We start from the raw sequence: 13,980 nt of genomic DNA, 5'->3' as shown, positions 1-13,980 counted from the left end.
GTCCAGGAAGAGATAGCACATCAATTCATACGGATGGGGGTGGGGGGGGGGCCCTAAAACATCTGAATTGAAAGTTGTCTTTTCATTGAAATTCTAGGAAAGGTCCTGGCTTAAATTAGTAAAATGCCACGTTGCTTCACCTCTGCTCAGCATGTTAACAACAGTGACAGGAAAGAATTGTGCATATTTTACTGGTTTATGGCTTACAGGTATTGGTCCCCTGACAAATGCCGATCTGAAATAACAACATCAACACCAACAACAACAACCGGCACTTATTTAGCACCATCTGTACAGTGAAATATCCTAAGGTGCTAAAAACATGAATTTAAAGGCTGCAATACTTAAATGGCAGTATAAATATCCCTTTCATTTAATGGTCCAACATAACAATTCAAAGGTATCCAACCTCTGTTTATGACCCGTTTCTCCATTAAGATACAAATAAACAAGTGGACATTTCTTGAAGCAATGATGAGTCAGGAAGTTGTGCACAGCATCATCATATCGAAAAATACCGCTTTAAAATAAAAAATATGAAGAAATTTAGATATTGCCACATTCCAGTAATGCACTTTTTTTTGGGTTTGAATTCAGCGTTTGTGAGATTAAGCAAGTAGTGCAAATAGCCTTTGTTGGTTTGTGGAGTTAAATCTTATTCTCTGTTCCATTCACTGAGGCGACTGATGTTGAGTGGACCAGACCCTGCTTGTCGTCATTCTTCCGGCACCGATTCCTGATAAACATGTACAAGGCTGTACAAGGTATGGCTAAACTCGGCACTCCAGCCAGAATGACAATCACCACCGTCACCCATGAAGGATAAAGCTTCTCCTCGAGGTTGGGGAAATCTTCCTGTGGAGAGATGCAGAAACAGCCACCAGTTACAAAGTCAACACGTACATCAGGGTGGCCAAGATGGCAGCCTTCTCCAAGGGACTCATTCACACATTCTAAATAGTCACGACTGAGCAGGATTTTATGGTCATATGTCCTTGGGGTATTGCTCCTAAGATTCCTGTGTGACCTCCCTATTCCCCACCCATGACCTGTCTGCAATTGTATGGTGAAATGGGCAATGTCTAGGTCGCCATGTACACCCTCGCGTCAATTGAGGCCCCAAGTGAGCAAAATGGCCACTTCTAGGACTCTTCCTTGCCTATCTTCAAGGGTCTCCTTTCCACATCAGGCTGACATCTCTCTAAGAGACCCTGCCATCTAAAAAATCCCATCCATAAGCAACCACTGTTATGGCAAAAAACAGTAATCGGAAACATTCAGCAGAAATTCCATGCTGATTTCTCTGCAGTGGGGTTGGATGTGGCCAACATGGAGCTCATGTGTGCTGTATCTAAAATCCCTCCTCCTTTTAAAACTGGGGAAAATGGCACAGTTTATATTGCTCAGAATTTTTCCCAGTCGAATAGTCACTCTATGTTTGTTTTCTAATAGACATTGTTTGGACAACACCCTGTATTTTGTAAGAGACTTCACTTAAGACATATTCAACCCAATGCAGAGAATTAACAAGCACTTCTCACAGTTTCAACTATGCTTATAAAAATCAAATCTAGACCCAAATACAGGGTGACCCCCGTATCTGCTGAATGGTTTTCCGCGGTTTCAGTTACCCGCAGATTACCACGCCCCAAACCTATTATAGGGAACCAGGGACCAGGAGGCTGCCGGGAAGGTACATTCCCCATTGAAATGAATGGGTTCACTCCAATCTGCAGTTTCGGGCTTCTATCGTAGGTCCTGGAACATATTCCCCGTGGGTGTGGGGGGAACTACTGTACAGACCATGAAAATATTGTGATGGTCAGTATGTATGAGAAAAACCAATGTGGAGTCAGATTATTCTGGGAGTGGTAATGGAACAGCAAATTATAGGAGGTTCCATTATAAACATGTTTTTGATTAAAAGTTCAACTTGCTGCTCATAAAAAATGAGCTTCGATAACTTCAAAGTATACTTACATACTCTGGATTCCAGACAATGTACGTCAGCTTCTCTCTCACTTTAATTACAAAATAAAACAGGAATATGACCAACATTATGAGGGGACTAACGAATCTCCACGTGACTTGCCAGAAGATATTTGGCTTGTGCCCAATCATCCATTTGATATCGTTATTGAATCTGTGAAGAAACAGGGTAAATCATTGGAAACATGTATCAAAATCGCAAGGAGATTCTACATCTGTCCTGAGCAGGAGACACACAACTCAGGACCTTCATGACTATAACTAACATAACTGCTCTCTTCCACATATCGAGACAAACTAGTGCACCTTTCGGGAATGACTGACAAGTCACACATTTGGGGAGATGAAGCTCATATGTAGGAATAATTTTAAAGGCAAATTTACTTTTGGTACCTTCCCCAGTCACTGCCAATTTTGTTTCTTTTTTCTCCTGTAGTCTCCCGTGTATAGAGTGCAGTACATTTCCACAGCCAAGTATCTGATGTCTGATCACCCTCACATATACCAGCCTGGGGTCCAGTTACTAGTGGTGTGCCACAAGGATCTGTTTTGGGACCCCTGCTGTTTGTCATTTTTATAAACGACTTGGACGCAAGCACAGGTGGATGGGTTAGTAAGTTTGCAGATGACACTAAAGTCGGTGGAGTAGTGGACAAGTGTGGAAGAATGTTGCGGGGACTTGGATAAACTGCAGAGTTGGGCTGAGAGGTGGCAAATGGAGTTCAATGCAGATTAATGTGAGATGATTCATTTTGGTGAGAATAACAGCAAGGCAGAATACTGGGTCAATGGAAAGATTCTTGGTAGTGTGGATGTGCAGAGGGATCTTGATTTCCATGTAAATAGATGCCTGAAGGTTGCCACCCAGGTTGATAGTGCTGGGTGCTAAGATAGTGCTAAGAAGGCATACGGTGTGTTAGAGAAGAAGGCTAAGAGAGGATTTGATAGGGACATACAAGATAACCAGAGGATTAGATAGGGTAGACAGTGAAAGTCTTTTTCCTAGGATGGTGATGTCAGTTTGTACGAGGGGGCATAGCTACAAATTGAGGGGTGAAAGATTTAAGACAGATGTTAGAGGCAGATTCTTTACTCAGAGAGTGGTAAGGGTGTGGAATGTCCTACCTGCCAATGTAGTCAACTCAGCCACATTGGGCACATTTAAACAGTACTTGGATAAGCATATGGATGATGCTGGGATGGTGTAGGGGGATAGGCTTAGAATAGTTCACAGGTCCACGCAACATTGAGGGCCAAAGGGCCTGTTCTGCGCTGTATTGTTCTACGTTCTATGTTCTATACTTGTATCTTTGCTACCTAACTTGTAGGTCAGTTATATTCTAGGTCGATATGCTGAATGCAAATTTTGCTTTCTGTTTTAAAAGGAAAAGTAAGATTTCAAAATTCAAGCGCAATAGTTGGAAACCAAACAAGATATCCAGATAAGATAAAGATGGTTCCTATTACGGTCAATGCTATGTTTCTCATCATTTTATAATCTAAGCTAATCTTGTTAATTGAGTGTATTGAGTCGGAAGAGATAGGAGAGGTCTTGAACAAGTACTTCTCTTCAGTATTTACGAACGAGAGGGACTGTATTGTTGAAGAGGAGAGTGTGAAACGGACTGATAAGCTAGAAGAGATATCTGTTAGGAAGGAAGATGTGTTGGACATTTTGAACAACTTGAGGATAGACAAGTCCCCCGGGCCTGACGGGATATATCCTAGGATTATGTGGGAAGCAAGAGAGGAAATTGCAGTACCGTTGGCAATGATCTTCTCGTCTTCACTGGCAACGGGGGTGGTACCAGGGGACTGGAGAGTAGCGAATGTTGTGCCCCTGTTCAAAAAAGGGAATAGGGATAACCCCGGGAATTACAGGCCAGTTAGTCTTACTTCTGTGGTAGGCAAAGTAATGGAAAGGGTACTGAGGGATAGGATTTACGAGTATCTGGAACGGCACTGCTTGATTAGGGACAGCCAGCACGGATTTGTGAAGGGTAGGTCTTGCCTTACAAGTCTTATTGAATTCTTCGAGGAGGTGACCAAGCATGTGGATGAGGGTAGAGCAGTGGATGTAGTGTACATGGATTTTAGTAAGGCATTTGATAAGGTTCCCCATGGTAGGCTTATGCGGAAAGTCAGGAGGCATGGGATAGAGGGAAATTTGGCCAATTGGATAGAAAACTGGCTAACCGGTCGAAGTCAGAGAGTGGTGGTAGATGGTAAATATTCAGCATGGAGTCCAGTTACAAGTGGAGTTCCGCAGGGATCAGTTCTGGGTCCTCTGCTGTTTGTAATTTTTATTAATGACTTAGATGAGGGAGTCGAAGGGTGGGTCAGTAAATTTGCAGATGATACAAAGATAGGTGGAGTTGTGGACAGTGAGGAGGGCTGTTGTCGGCTGCAGAGGGACTTAGATATGATGCAGAGCTGGGCTGAGGAGTGGCAGATGGAGTTCAACCCTGCCAAGTGTGAAGTTGTCCATTTTGGAAGAACAAATAAGAATGCGGAATACAGGGTTAATGGTAGGGTTCTTGGTCAGGTGGAGGAACAGAGGGATCTTGGGGTCTATGTACATAGATCTTTGAAGGTTGCCACTCAGGTGGATAGAGTTTGTAAGAAGGCCTATGGAGTATTATCGTTCATTAGCAGAGGGATTGAATTCAAGAGTCGTGAGGTGATGTTGCAGCTGTACAGGACTTTGGTTAGGCCACATTTGGAGTACTGTGTGCAGTTCTGGTCGCCTCACTTTAGGAAAGATGTGGAAGCTTTGGAGAGGGTGCAGAGAAGATTTACCAGGATGTTGCCTGGAATGGAGAGTAGGTCATACGAGGATAGGTTGAGAGTTCTCGGCCTTTTCTCGTTGGAACGGCGAAGGATGAGGGGTGACTTGATAGAGGTTTATAAGATGATCAGAGGAATAGATAGAGTAGACAGTCAGAAACTTTTTCCCCGGGTACAACAGAGTGTTACAAGGGGACATAAATTTAAGGTGAAGGGTGGAAGGTATAGGGGAGATGTCAGGGGTGGGTTCTTCACCCAGAGAGTGGTGGGGGCATGGAATGCGCTGCCCGTGGGAGTGGTAGAGTCAGATTCATTGGCGACCTTTAAGCGGCATTTGGATAGGTACATGGATGGGTGCTTAATCTAGGATAGAAGTTCGGCACAACATCGTGGGCCGAAGGGCCTGTTCTGTGCTGTATTGTTCTATGTTCTATGTTCTATGTTCAAAGTCATCTTGCTCAATAAATCAAGTTACCCAATGGTTTAAAATAAGCAATTTGACAAAATAGTGGCTGTAACTAGCAGGTTAACATGAAAAGGTGTAACAAGGCACTTGACTGGAGCATAACAGATAGAATAATCAGACTAAAGAAGTGACAAGAATAGAAATTGCTGGAAAAGCTCAGCAGGCCTGGTAGCATCTGTGGAGAGAAATCAGAGTTAAAGTTTCAGGTCAAGTGGCCCTTCCTCAGAACTAGTTTCTCAGATGCCGCCAGACCTGTGGAGTTTTTCCACCAATCTCTATTTTTTGTCTCTGTTTTACAGCATCCACACTGGTTTTTCATTAGATTAAGGAAGGAATTGTTAGGAAGGGTGACAACAAGTTTTGTCAAAGAAGTAGTCTTTAAGGATGATCTTAAAGCAGGAGAGAAAAGTTGAGAGATGGAGAGGCTTACAGATGGAACTCTAGGCATGACAGGGCAAAAGGATCTGGGTGGGGGGTGGTTAGGGCTAGATGATTGTGGAGGAGACGGTGATAGGGAGCAATTAGACCATTTGAGGTCAAGGATGGGTTTTAAATCTGAGGCAGTGATGGACTGCGAGGCAATGTAGGTTGGTTCGCTCAGGTCTGGTGATTGATTGGAACTTGGTGATGAGCTGGAATGAGGCAGCAGACTTTGAAGGAACACAAGTTAATGGAAGTTGCTGCTGGGGGGGAGGCTTGTCAGGTGAGCTTTGGAATGGTTGAGACTGAAAGATAGAATGATGGTGGAATCCAAAGAGGCTTCAGACGTGGTCTTTGCAGTGAAGGAAGTGTGGAGTCAGTTACAGATATTTAACAAATGGCTTGACAACACAGTGCTAGTGGAGTAATGGATTCACTTGTCTGTTGTCAGTGTAAATGCGGAATCCCAGGAGCTGCACACGATGCAAAACAGGAGGAGGCTGAGGATAAACTCTTGCAGGGTAGTTAGGGGCCAGAAATGAGGACGTGTGCTATTTTGTTGACAAAGTTACATGGTGAAATCTCCAGGAAGCTGACCCTAAATATACTGTCAACTAAAAAAACATAATTTAAAGATTTGTGTTAAATGCACAAAGGAATTAACCAAGCAGCATAACTTGTGAAGAGAATCACTGATAATACTTAACATCTACAAACAAGGAGCAAGACAAATGATGATCAATTCTTTCAGAAACAGTAGGCAAAGAGAGGTGGAAATATTCATTTAAAAAATCCTGAAGGCATAATGGCCTCTTAACAAAGAATAATGAATCAAACTCCAATGGGGAGAGCATAGTGTCATTACCTGTCAACGCCATAAATATACATGACGGACACCATCTCACAGAAAGCGATGATCAGCAGGGGGATAGAGCCAGCGTAGGTGTCAAAAAGGGCCAGCCAGTAGTTTCCCGAATTTATGATAAATATGAAAGCAATGAAGAAGCACACTATACAAATCAGGCCTGGGAGAGAGAAAACAGAGTTTGATTTGCCACAATGAACAGAGCCATCATGTTCCAACACAGCAAGGAGTATTTCTCACCTTCCCTCTTGAAAGTGGGGCAGTGACAAGAACAAATTTGTGTGGGAAAGTGAAACGCTGACTTATGGTTTATTGCCCATCTCTTTGGATTTTGTGACACACTTCAACCCTGGCAACCAGAACTCCCACTCAAAACAGTTTTGTGTGTCAATAAACATTGGGGTTATGTAGTTAATGCTTTTTACTGTCATTTTCATCTTTACTCATGTGGCTATCAGTAACTCCATCTGCCACTCACCAAACATGTGAAAACAGGGGCAGCCATTTTGAATGACATTAAAATGGCAGAATAAATAGACACCAATTGCTTTAAAAAATAAGCCATCATTCAAGGCTGTCTACATTCACGTTTGGGAAGTCATATTTGTGCAAAATAAGTATTTTTCTTGAAGTTTATTTTCTTGGTACGGACCTTTATTGTCTATTAAAATATTTCAAAAACTTTCAAAATGACTTCCTAGTTAACACTGTAAGGTTGGCTGAGGACAAGCACCCAAAGACAAGGATTCTTTAATAGGACGTGGTCCACCAGAGGGGCAAGGCAGTGGATTGAGTGGAATCAATTAAAAAGAATTCAATGATATTTCCAGTGACAGCTCAGACATACAGACAGGGGATGTACCAGGATCAATCCCTGGCCTACTTTAAAATAGCTGAGCTCAGATAGGTGGAGGTACGGTGACGTTACTGTCCCCAGGTGAAAAAGAGATTCTCAGTGACAGCTCCTGATCAGTATCCAGCAAACTCTGCTTGTCATGGGCAAGGATACAGAGGATCAGGCTTGACTGGAACTAATTTGTTATGATTGCAGAAGGAGGTCATTTGGCCCCTCTTGTCTGCACTGGCTCTTTAAGAGTAAGCAATTCACTTCTAACTCACTTACAAACATTTTAATTTGACCTGACCTCACCATACCATCAGGCAACGCATTCCAGCCCTTAACCAGTGACTTTGTGAAAAAGACTTCTCCTGTTCATTTTCGCTTCTTTTGCCAATTGTTTTAAATGTATACCCTCTCGTTCTTTCAAGAGTTCATTCTGAGCTGCAGTCGAGGAGAGATGGGGTCATTGACTCATACGTCTACGGCCTTCAAAGCTTCCAGTTTATAATCCTCTTGCTCCCGTGTGCTGCTAAGAAAATCTCTCCCCGTGACTAATAAACTGCGTCTTCCTTTCAACTGCCACCACTTCCACTCTGTCCCTTTAAAGATATTGTGGGAGAGCGGCTCTATCAGTTTTAATCTGATGCTCAAAAGGAATGCGCTTCACCCTGGCAGTCACCACAAAGTCCAACCATATAGTCCAACTGCTACTGTGTTAATATCAAACCCAAACTGATCCACACAAGGAGTGGCTCACTCCAGTCTCACTGGAATTTAGAAGAATGAGGGGGCATCTCATAGAAGTATATAAAATCCTGATGGGGCTGGACAGGCTAGATGTGGGAAGAATGCTCCTGACTTTGAGGACGCTCAGACCTAGGGGTCGCAGTCTACAAATGCAGGGTAAACCATTCAGGACTGAGATGAGGAAGAATTTTTTCACTCAGAGAATTGTGAAGCTGTGGAATTCTTTCCCACAGGAAGCTGTTGGGGTCAGTTCATCAGATACATTCAAGAGGGAGCTGGTTATGGTCCTTGTGGCTAAAGGGATCAAGGGATATGGAGAGAAAGCGGAATGGGATACTGAGCTTGCATGATCAGCCATGATCATATTGAATGGTGGTGCAGGCTCGAAGGGCCGAATGGCCTACTCATGTATCTATTTTCTATGTCTTTATGTTTCTATGATGCTGCTGGCAAGGTAGCAGTGAAAATAAACTGGGATTTCCCTTGTGATTTTTATTTAACAGGAGTGTACAGTGGTCAACATCTCAGCCTTTCTCCACACCCATAATCTTTTGACTTCTTAACAAAAGTAAGCACCTTGATCTCAAGATTTCCCAACTGAATGAATATTTGTGCATATTCATTTAAAAATCTCAGAAACTGATTTGCTTTCAGCAAGGAAAGGAAGTCAGATTTTATTCTCTGCGTGAGTTAGTTTGTAAATGATATATGATGGTTGTAGCCAGTTGAGCCCGACCAAGCATTCTGGTCTGATTTGTTTGTCCTATCAGAGAAAACAGAGTGGATACTTACCACAGGACAAGCACGTATCAAACCCATTTAAGAGAAGCAGCTGTCAGGAAAGCAGCCATTGTTCTTGCTTGCTAGGAGCCAGGTAATTTGGCCAGAGATGGGCTGAGACCCTGAAGTAGCTGATGGTTGGTTGATCACTTAATGGCTCAATTGGCAGATGGCCAGGAGATTTGCCCATCTGTCCTTCTGGCCAGACCCCAATTTCTGATGTGGCAGGAAGAGGTAGGAATCACACCAAGCCATTCAATTATTTGGTCTCCCTGCCATCTCTGGGGAGGGAAACATCCCACACCCATGGCACAGGTTGAAGGGTCCATGTTTACTCTATTATATCACCCACTCTCCATATTTGAGGCAGGTAATTAAATCACTCTGATCTATCGGAGACCAGGAGGCAGGGAATTAAGGTAAGGGGCAGGAGACTAAGAGAGGATGTGAGGACACATTTTTTCACCCAGAGGGTGGTGGGGATCTGGAATCGTTTCCTGTCAGGATGGTAGAGACAGAAACCCTCATGACATTGAAGAAGGATTTAGATAAAAACTTGTGATGCCAAGACATACAGGGCTATGGGCCAAGTGCTAGAAAATAAGGTTAGAATGGATATGTAATTGATTTTGACAGGTGGAGGCATGAAGGGCCTGTAAACCTCTATGACACCACACAAACATTGGCCTCTGTGACTTCTCTCAGCCTGTGTAACTGCAGTGAGGTGATTTCTTTAATATACACTTGAAGCCTGTCCTTACTTTGCTGCGTGTTTGTCCAATAGAAAGTAAGATTTGAAAGGCTGTGTATTGGGAGGATCTGGGCTGCAGTCTGTTAGAGTAAAGCAGGGCAATGGAGTGGCGTTGTGATCATATCTGCTCAGTAGTTAAACAACAACACAGAGAACAAGGTGTCTTTTAGTCTTAGGTCTGTATGTGGACTGTCAAACCAGGGATTTTCATGCAGGCACTGCTGTGTTCTCCCCTAAGTTTGTGAGTCATGTCAGCCAGGTAAATGGAATTCTCACCACACTCGCAGCAGTTCCAAGAAACTTCCTGACCTCAGGTATTAATTCATGGACATGATAAGGAATATGGCTGACCCAGAGAACATTGCTTTAAGTTCTGTCTGATGTAGGAGCAGATATTTTTGCTTTTCAGGAATGATTAAATAGAATTCAAAGTTTGGGAGAGGATTTGTAGCTCGGGTGCTCGTTGTTGTGGTTCTGTTCGCCGAGCTGGGAATTTGTGTTGCAGACGTTTCGTCCCCTGTCTAGGTGACATCCTCAGTGCTTGGGAGCCTCCTGTAAAGCGCTTCTGTGATGTTTCCTCCAGCATTTATCGTGGTTTGTCTCTGCCGCTTCTGGTTGGCAGTTCTAGCTGTCTGCTGCAGTGGCCGGTATATTGGGTCCAGGTCGATGTGCTTATTGATAGAATCTGTGGATGAGTGCCATGCCTCCAGGAATTCCCTGGCTGTTCTCTGTTTGGCTTGTCCTATAATAGTAGTGTTGTCCCAGTCGAACTCATGTTGCTTGTCATCTGAGTGTGTGGCTATTAAGGATAACTGGTCATGTCGTTCCGTGGCTAGTTGATGTTCATGGATGCGGACCGTTAGCTGTCTTCCTGTTTGTCCTATGTAGTGTTTTGTGCAGTCCTTGCACGGGATTTTGAACACTACATTGGTTTTGCTCATGCTGGGTATCGGGTCCTTCGTTCTGGTGAGTTGTTGTCTGAGAGTGGCTGTTGGTTTGTGTGCTGTTATGAGTCCTAGTGGTCGCAGTAGTCTGGCTGTCAGTTCAGAAATGTTTTTGATGTATGGAAGCAACATGATGTACAAAACACTACATAGGACAAACAGGAAGATAGCTAACGGTCCGCATCCATGAACACCAACAAGCCACACAACAACACGACCAGCTATCCTTAGTAGCCAGACACTCAGATGACAAGCAACATGAATTCGACTGGGACAACACTCCTATTATAGGACAAGGCAAACAGAGAACAGCCAGGGAATTCCTAGAGGCATGGCACTCATCCACAGACTCAATCAATAAGCACATCGACCTGGACCCAATATACTGGCCACTGCAACGGACAGCTGGAACTGACAACCGGAAGCGGCAGATACAAATCACGATAAATGCCAGAGGAATCATCACAGAAGCGCTTCACAGGAGGCTCCCAAGCACTGAGGATGTCACCTAGACAGGGGACGAAACGTCTGCAACACAAATTCCCAGCTCGGCGTACAGAACCACAACATTAAATAGAATCCCGACAGTGTTGAAAACAGGACATTCAGCCCAACAAGTCCACATCAATTTTCCAATGAGTAACCTTCCCTTACCCTATTACTCCTGACTAACGCACCTAATTTACACATCCCTGAACACTATGGGCAATTTGGCATGGTCAATTCACCTGACCTGCACATGTTTAGATTGTGAGAGGAAACCAGAGCAAACCCACACAGACACAGGGAGAATGTACTAACTCCTCACAGACAATCATCCAAGGCTGGAATTGAACCCAAATCCCTGGTGCTGTGAGGTAGCAGTGCTAACCACTGAGCCACTATGCCATAAAGTAAGATTATTTGATAAATATGACTCAAAAAGAGATAATAATAGTTCTTTTAAGGGTTTAAGAGCTTCAAACAGTAGAAAAGTAAATGGAAGGCTTGTGCTCACCAGTAATAAGTTCTTTGGGCCACTTCTTTGGGAAGATTTTCAAATCTTGAATTGGTACCAATACACCTTCTATATTCCCAAACATTGACGAAAGTCCAAGACAGAATAACATTACAAAGAACAAGATGGACCACAATGGAGAGACAGGCATTTTTGTAATAGCTTCCGTGAAGACAATAAAGGCCAATCCAGTGCCTTCAACACCCTGTGAGAAAGAACAAAAGATTTCAGGAATATGTCTTTGATTCTGTGCCCTATCAAGTTGGACAAAGGGTCAGGGTGAGCCCCAATGCCCCTGGTCATACATCATCTGTAGCAAGAAGGGTTGAATCTATATTGTGCCAATATACATCTAAGGAATCCATATTGGCAAACATTGGATTTTGTAGAAGATGATAGAATTAATAGAGCTCAGTTGAGAAACACTAAAAATGCAGTGAAAAAATATAAATACCAGTGAGGGCTACCTTCCTCATTTGGAAATTGAATGAAGGGTTGGGTTTTTGTGATGTTCCAGGACCACAGACTATAAGATGTGGGAGCAGATGTTGGCCATTTAGCTCATCAACTCTGCCCTGCCATTCAATGACATAACGGCTTATTTGATCATCCTCAACTCCACTTTCCTGGCTTTTCCCCGTAATCCTTGATTCCCTTACTGATTAAAGATCTGTCTGCCTCAGCCTTGAATACATTTAATGTCTCAGCCTTGCCAGTCTTCTATGGTAAAGAATTCCACAATTCACAATCATCCAAGAGGAGAATTTCCTCCTCATCTCTGTCTTAAATGGGCAATCCTTTAAAGTGAGAGGATGCCCCCTGGACCTAGACTGTCCCACAAGAGGAAACAACCTTTCCGCATCTATTCTGTTAAGTCCCCGAGGAATCTTACACACTTCAATAGTTTAGCTTTCATTCTTCCAAACTCCAAAACATACAGGCCCAATTTACTCAACCTCTCTTCAAAACACAATTCCCCCATACCCTGGATCAACCCTAGGGCACCTACTTTGGATTGCCTCCAATGTTAGTACATCTTTCCTTAAATAAAGGGCTCAAAACTATTCACAGTATTTCAGGTGCAATCTAGCTAGTGCCTTGCATGGTTTTAAGTCCTTCTGTGGTGTAGCTTTCTGTAGACTTTCTCCATTTACATAATATTCAGCTCCCCTACTCTTCCTGGCAAAGTGCATCACTTCATATTTTCCCACTAAGGTTTTGCCCACTCACTTAACCTGATTATATCACTCTACAGATTCTTTGTATTTTCCCAGCTACTTTTATGTCATCTGCAAACTTGTTTACAGTACATTCACAGTCCTCAATCAAGTCATTAACATATTGTCAATTAACGTGACTCCAGACCTGTGGCACTCCACTAGTTACAGGTTGCTATATTAAAAATGCCTCACTTATCCCAACTCTCTGCCTTCTAATCATTAGCCAATCCATGTTAATACATGCCCTCCAATACCATAGGCTCTTATCTAATTGAGTAGACTAACGTGTGGCACCTTATTAAATGCCTTCCGGAAATTCAAATATATAACATCTACTGCTTTCCCTTTATTTATCCTCTTTGTTACCTCCTGAAAGAGTTCTAATAAACTTCTAAGGCATGATTTCCCCTTTATGAAGCCATACTGACTCTATTTCATCATACTATGTATTTCTGAAAGTCCTACTATATCTTTTACATTTAGACTCTAACATTTTTCAATGTTAAACAAACTTGCCTATAGTTTCTTTTTGTCTTGCTGCCTTTCTAAATAAATGATCCTCTGGAACTTTTCCAGAATCTAAGAATTCTTGGAAGATTATTACCAATAAACCCACAATCTCTGTTACTTCCTTTAATATCCTAGGATGCATTACATCACGTCTAGGGCACATATGGGTCCTTAGCCCCATCACTTTTTTCTCTATTAATAGTTATTGTATTTATCTCCTCTCCTCTGTTTGTCTCTCGATTATTTAGTCATTTTGGAATGTTATTATTCCTTCTGCTATGAAGGCTATTGTAAAGTATTTATTCCACTCCTCTGTCATTTCCTGGTTCTCCAGTCTTGTTTTCTAAGAAGTCTATGTTCACTTTGATTTCTGTTTTTCTTTTTATACATGTGAAGAAGCTCTTGCTGTCTGTCTTGACATTCCTTGCAAGTTTATTCTGAAGGTTTATTTTCTCCCTCTACATTTTTTTTTAATCACATTTCTTATTAATTTTGTAAAACGTTCCCAATGCTCTGTCTCACTGCTAATCTTTCCCACATTAAATGGTTTTCCTTTCAATTTGGTGCGATCCTTAGCTTCCATTTTTAACCATAGTTGGCATGACTCCTTCATAGAATTCTTGTTCCACATTAGGATATTGGTTGTGAGCCTAAACAATTGTC

At 42.6% G+C, this 13,980-nt stretch overlaps 1 protein-coding gene across 1 annotated transcript in view; it reads right to left on the bottom strand.

Annotated features, from left to right (window-relative positions):
• Positions 1-41: 41 nt before the first annotated feature.
• Positions 42-13,980, bottom strand: part of LOC140464901 (sodium-dependent neutral amino acid transporter B(0)AT1-like) — a 47,490-nt gene continuing 33,551 nt past the window's right edge. The window contains exons 9-12 of the mRNA XM_072560497.1: positions 11,588-11,792; positions 6,528-6,687; positions 1,981-2,143; positions 42-855 (exon numbers count right to left, since the gene is read on the bottom strand). Of these exons, the coding sequence (XP_072416598.1) occupies positions 649-855; positions 1,981-2,143; positions 6,528-6,687; positions 11,588-11,792 (735 nt within the window). The 3' untranslated portion in view covers positions 42-648. The remainder of the gene's footprint in view (positions 856-1,980; positions 2,144-6,527; positions 6,688-11,587; positions 11,793-13,980) is intronic.

The sequence above is a fragment of the Chiloscyllium punctatum genome, chromosome 41 (assembly GCF_047496795.1).
Source record: "Chiloscyllium punctatum isolate Juve2018m chromosome 41, sChiPun1.3, whole genome shotgun sequence".
Lineage (NCBI taxonomy): Eukaryota > Metazoa > Chordata > Chondrichthyes > Orectolobiformes > Hemiscylliidae > Chiloscyllium > Chiloscyllium punctatum.
Note: the sequence above shows the minus strand (reverse complement) of the source record. Positions and strands in the feature narration are given on the sequence as shown.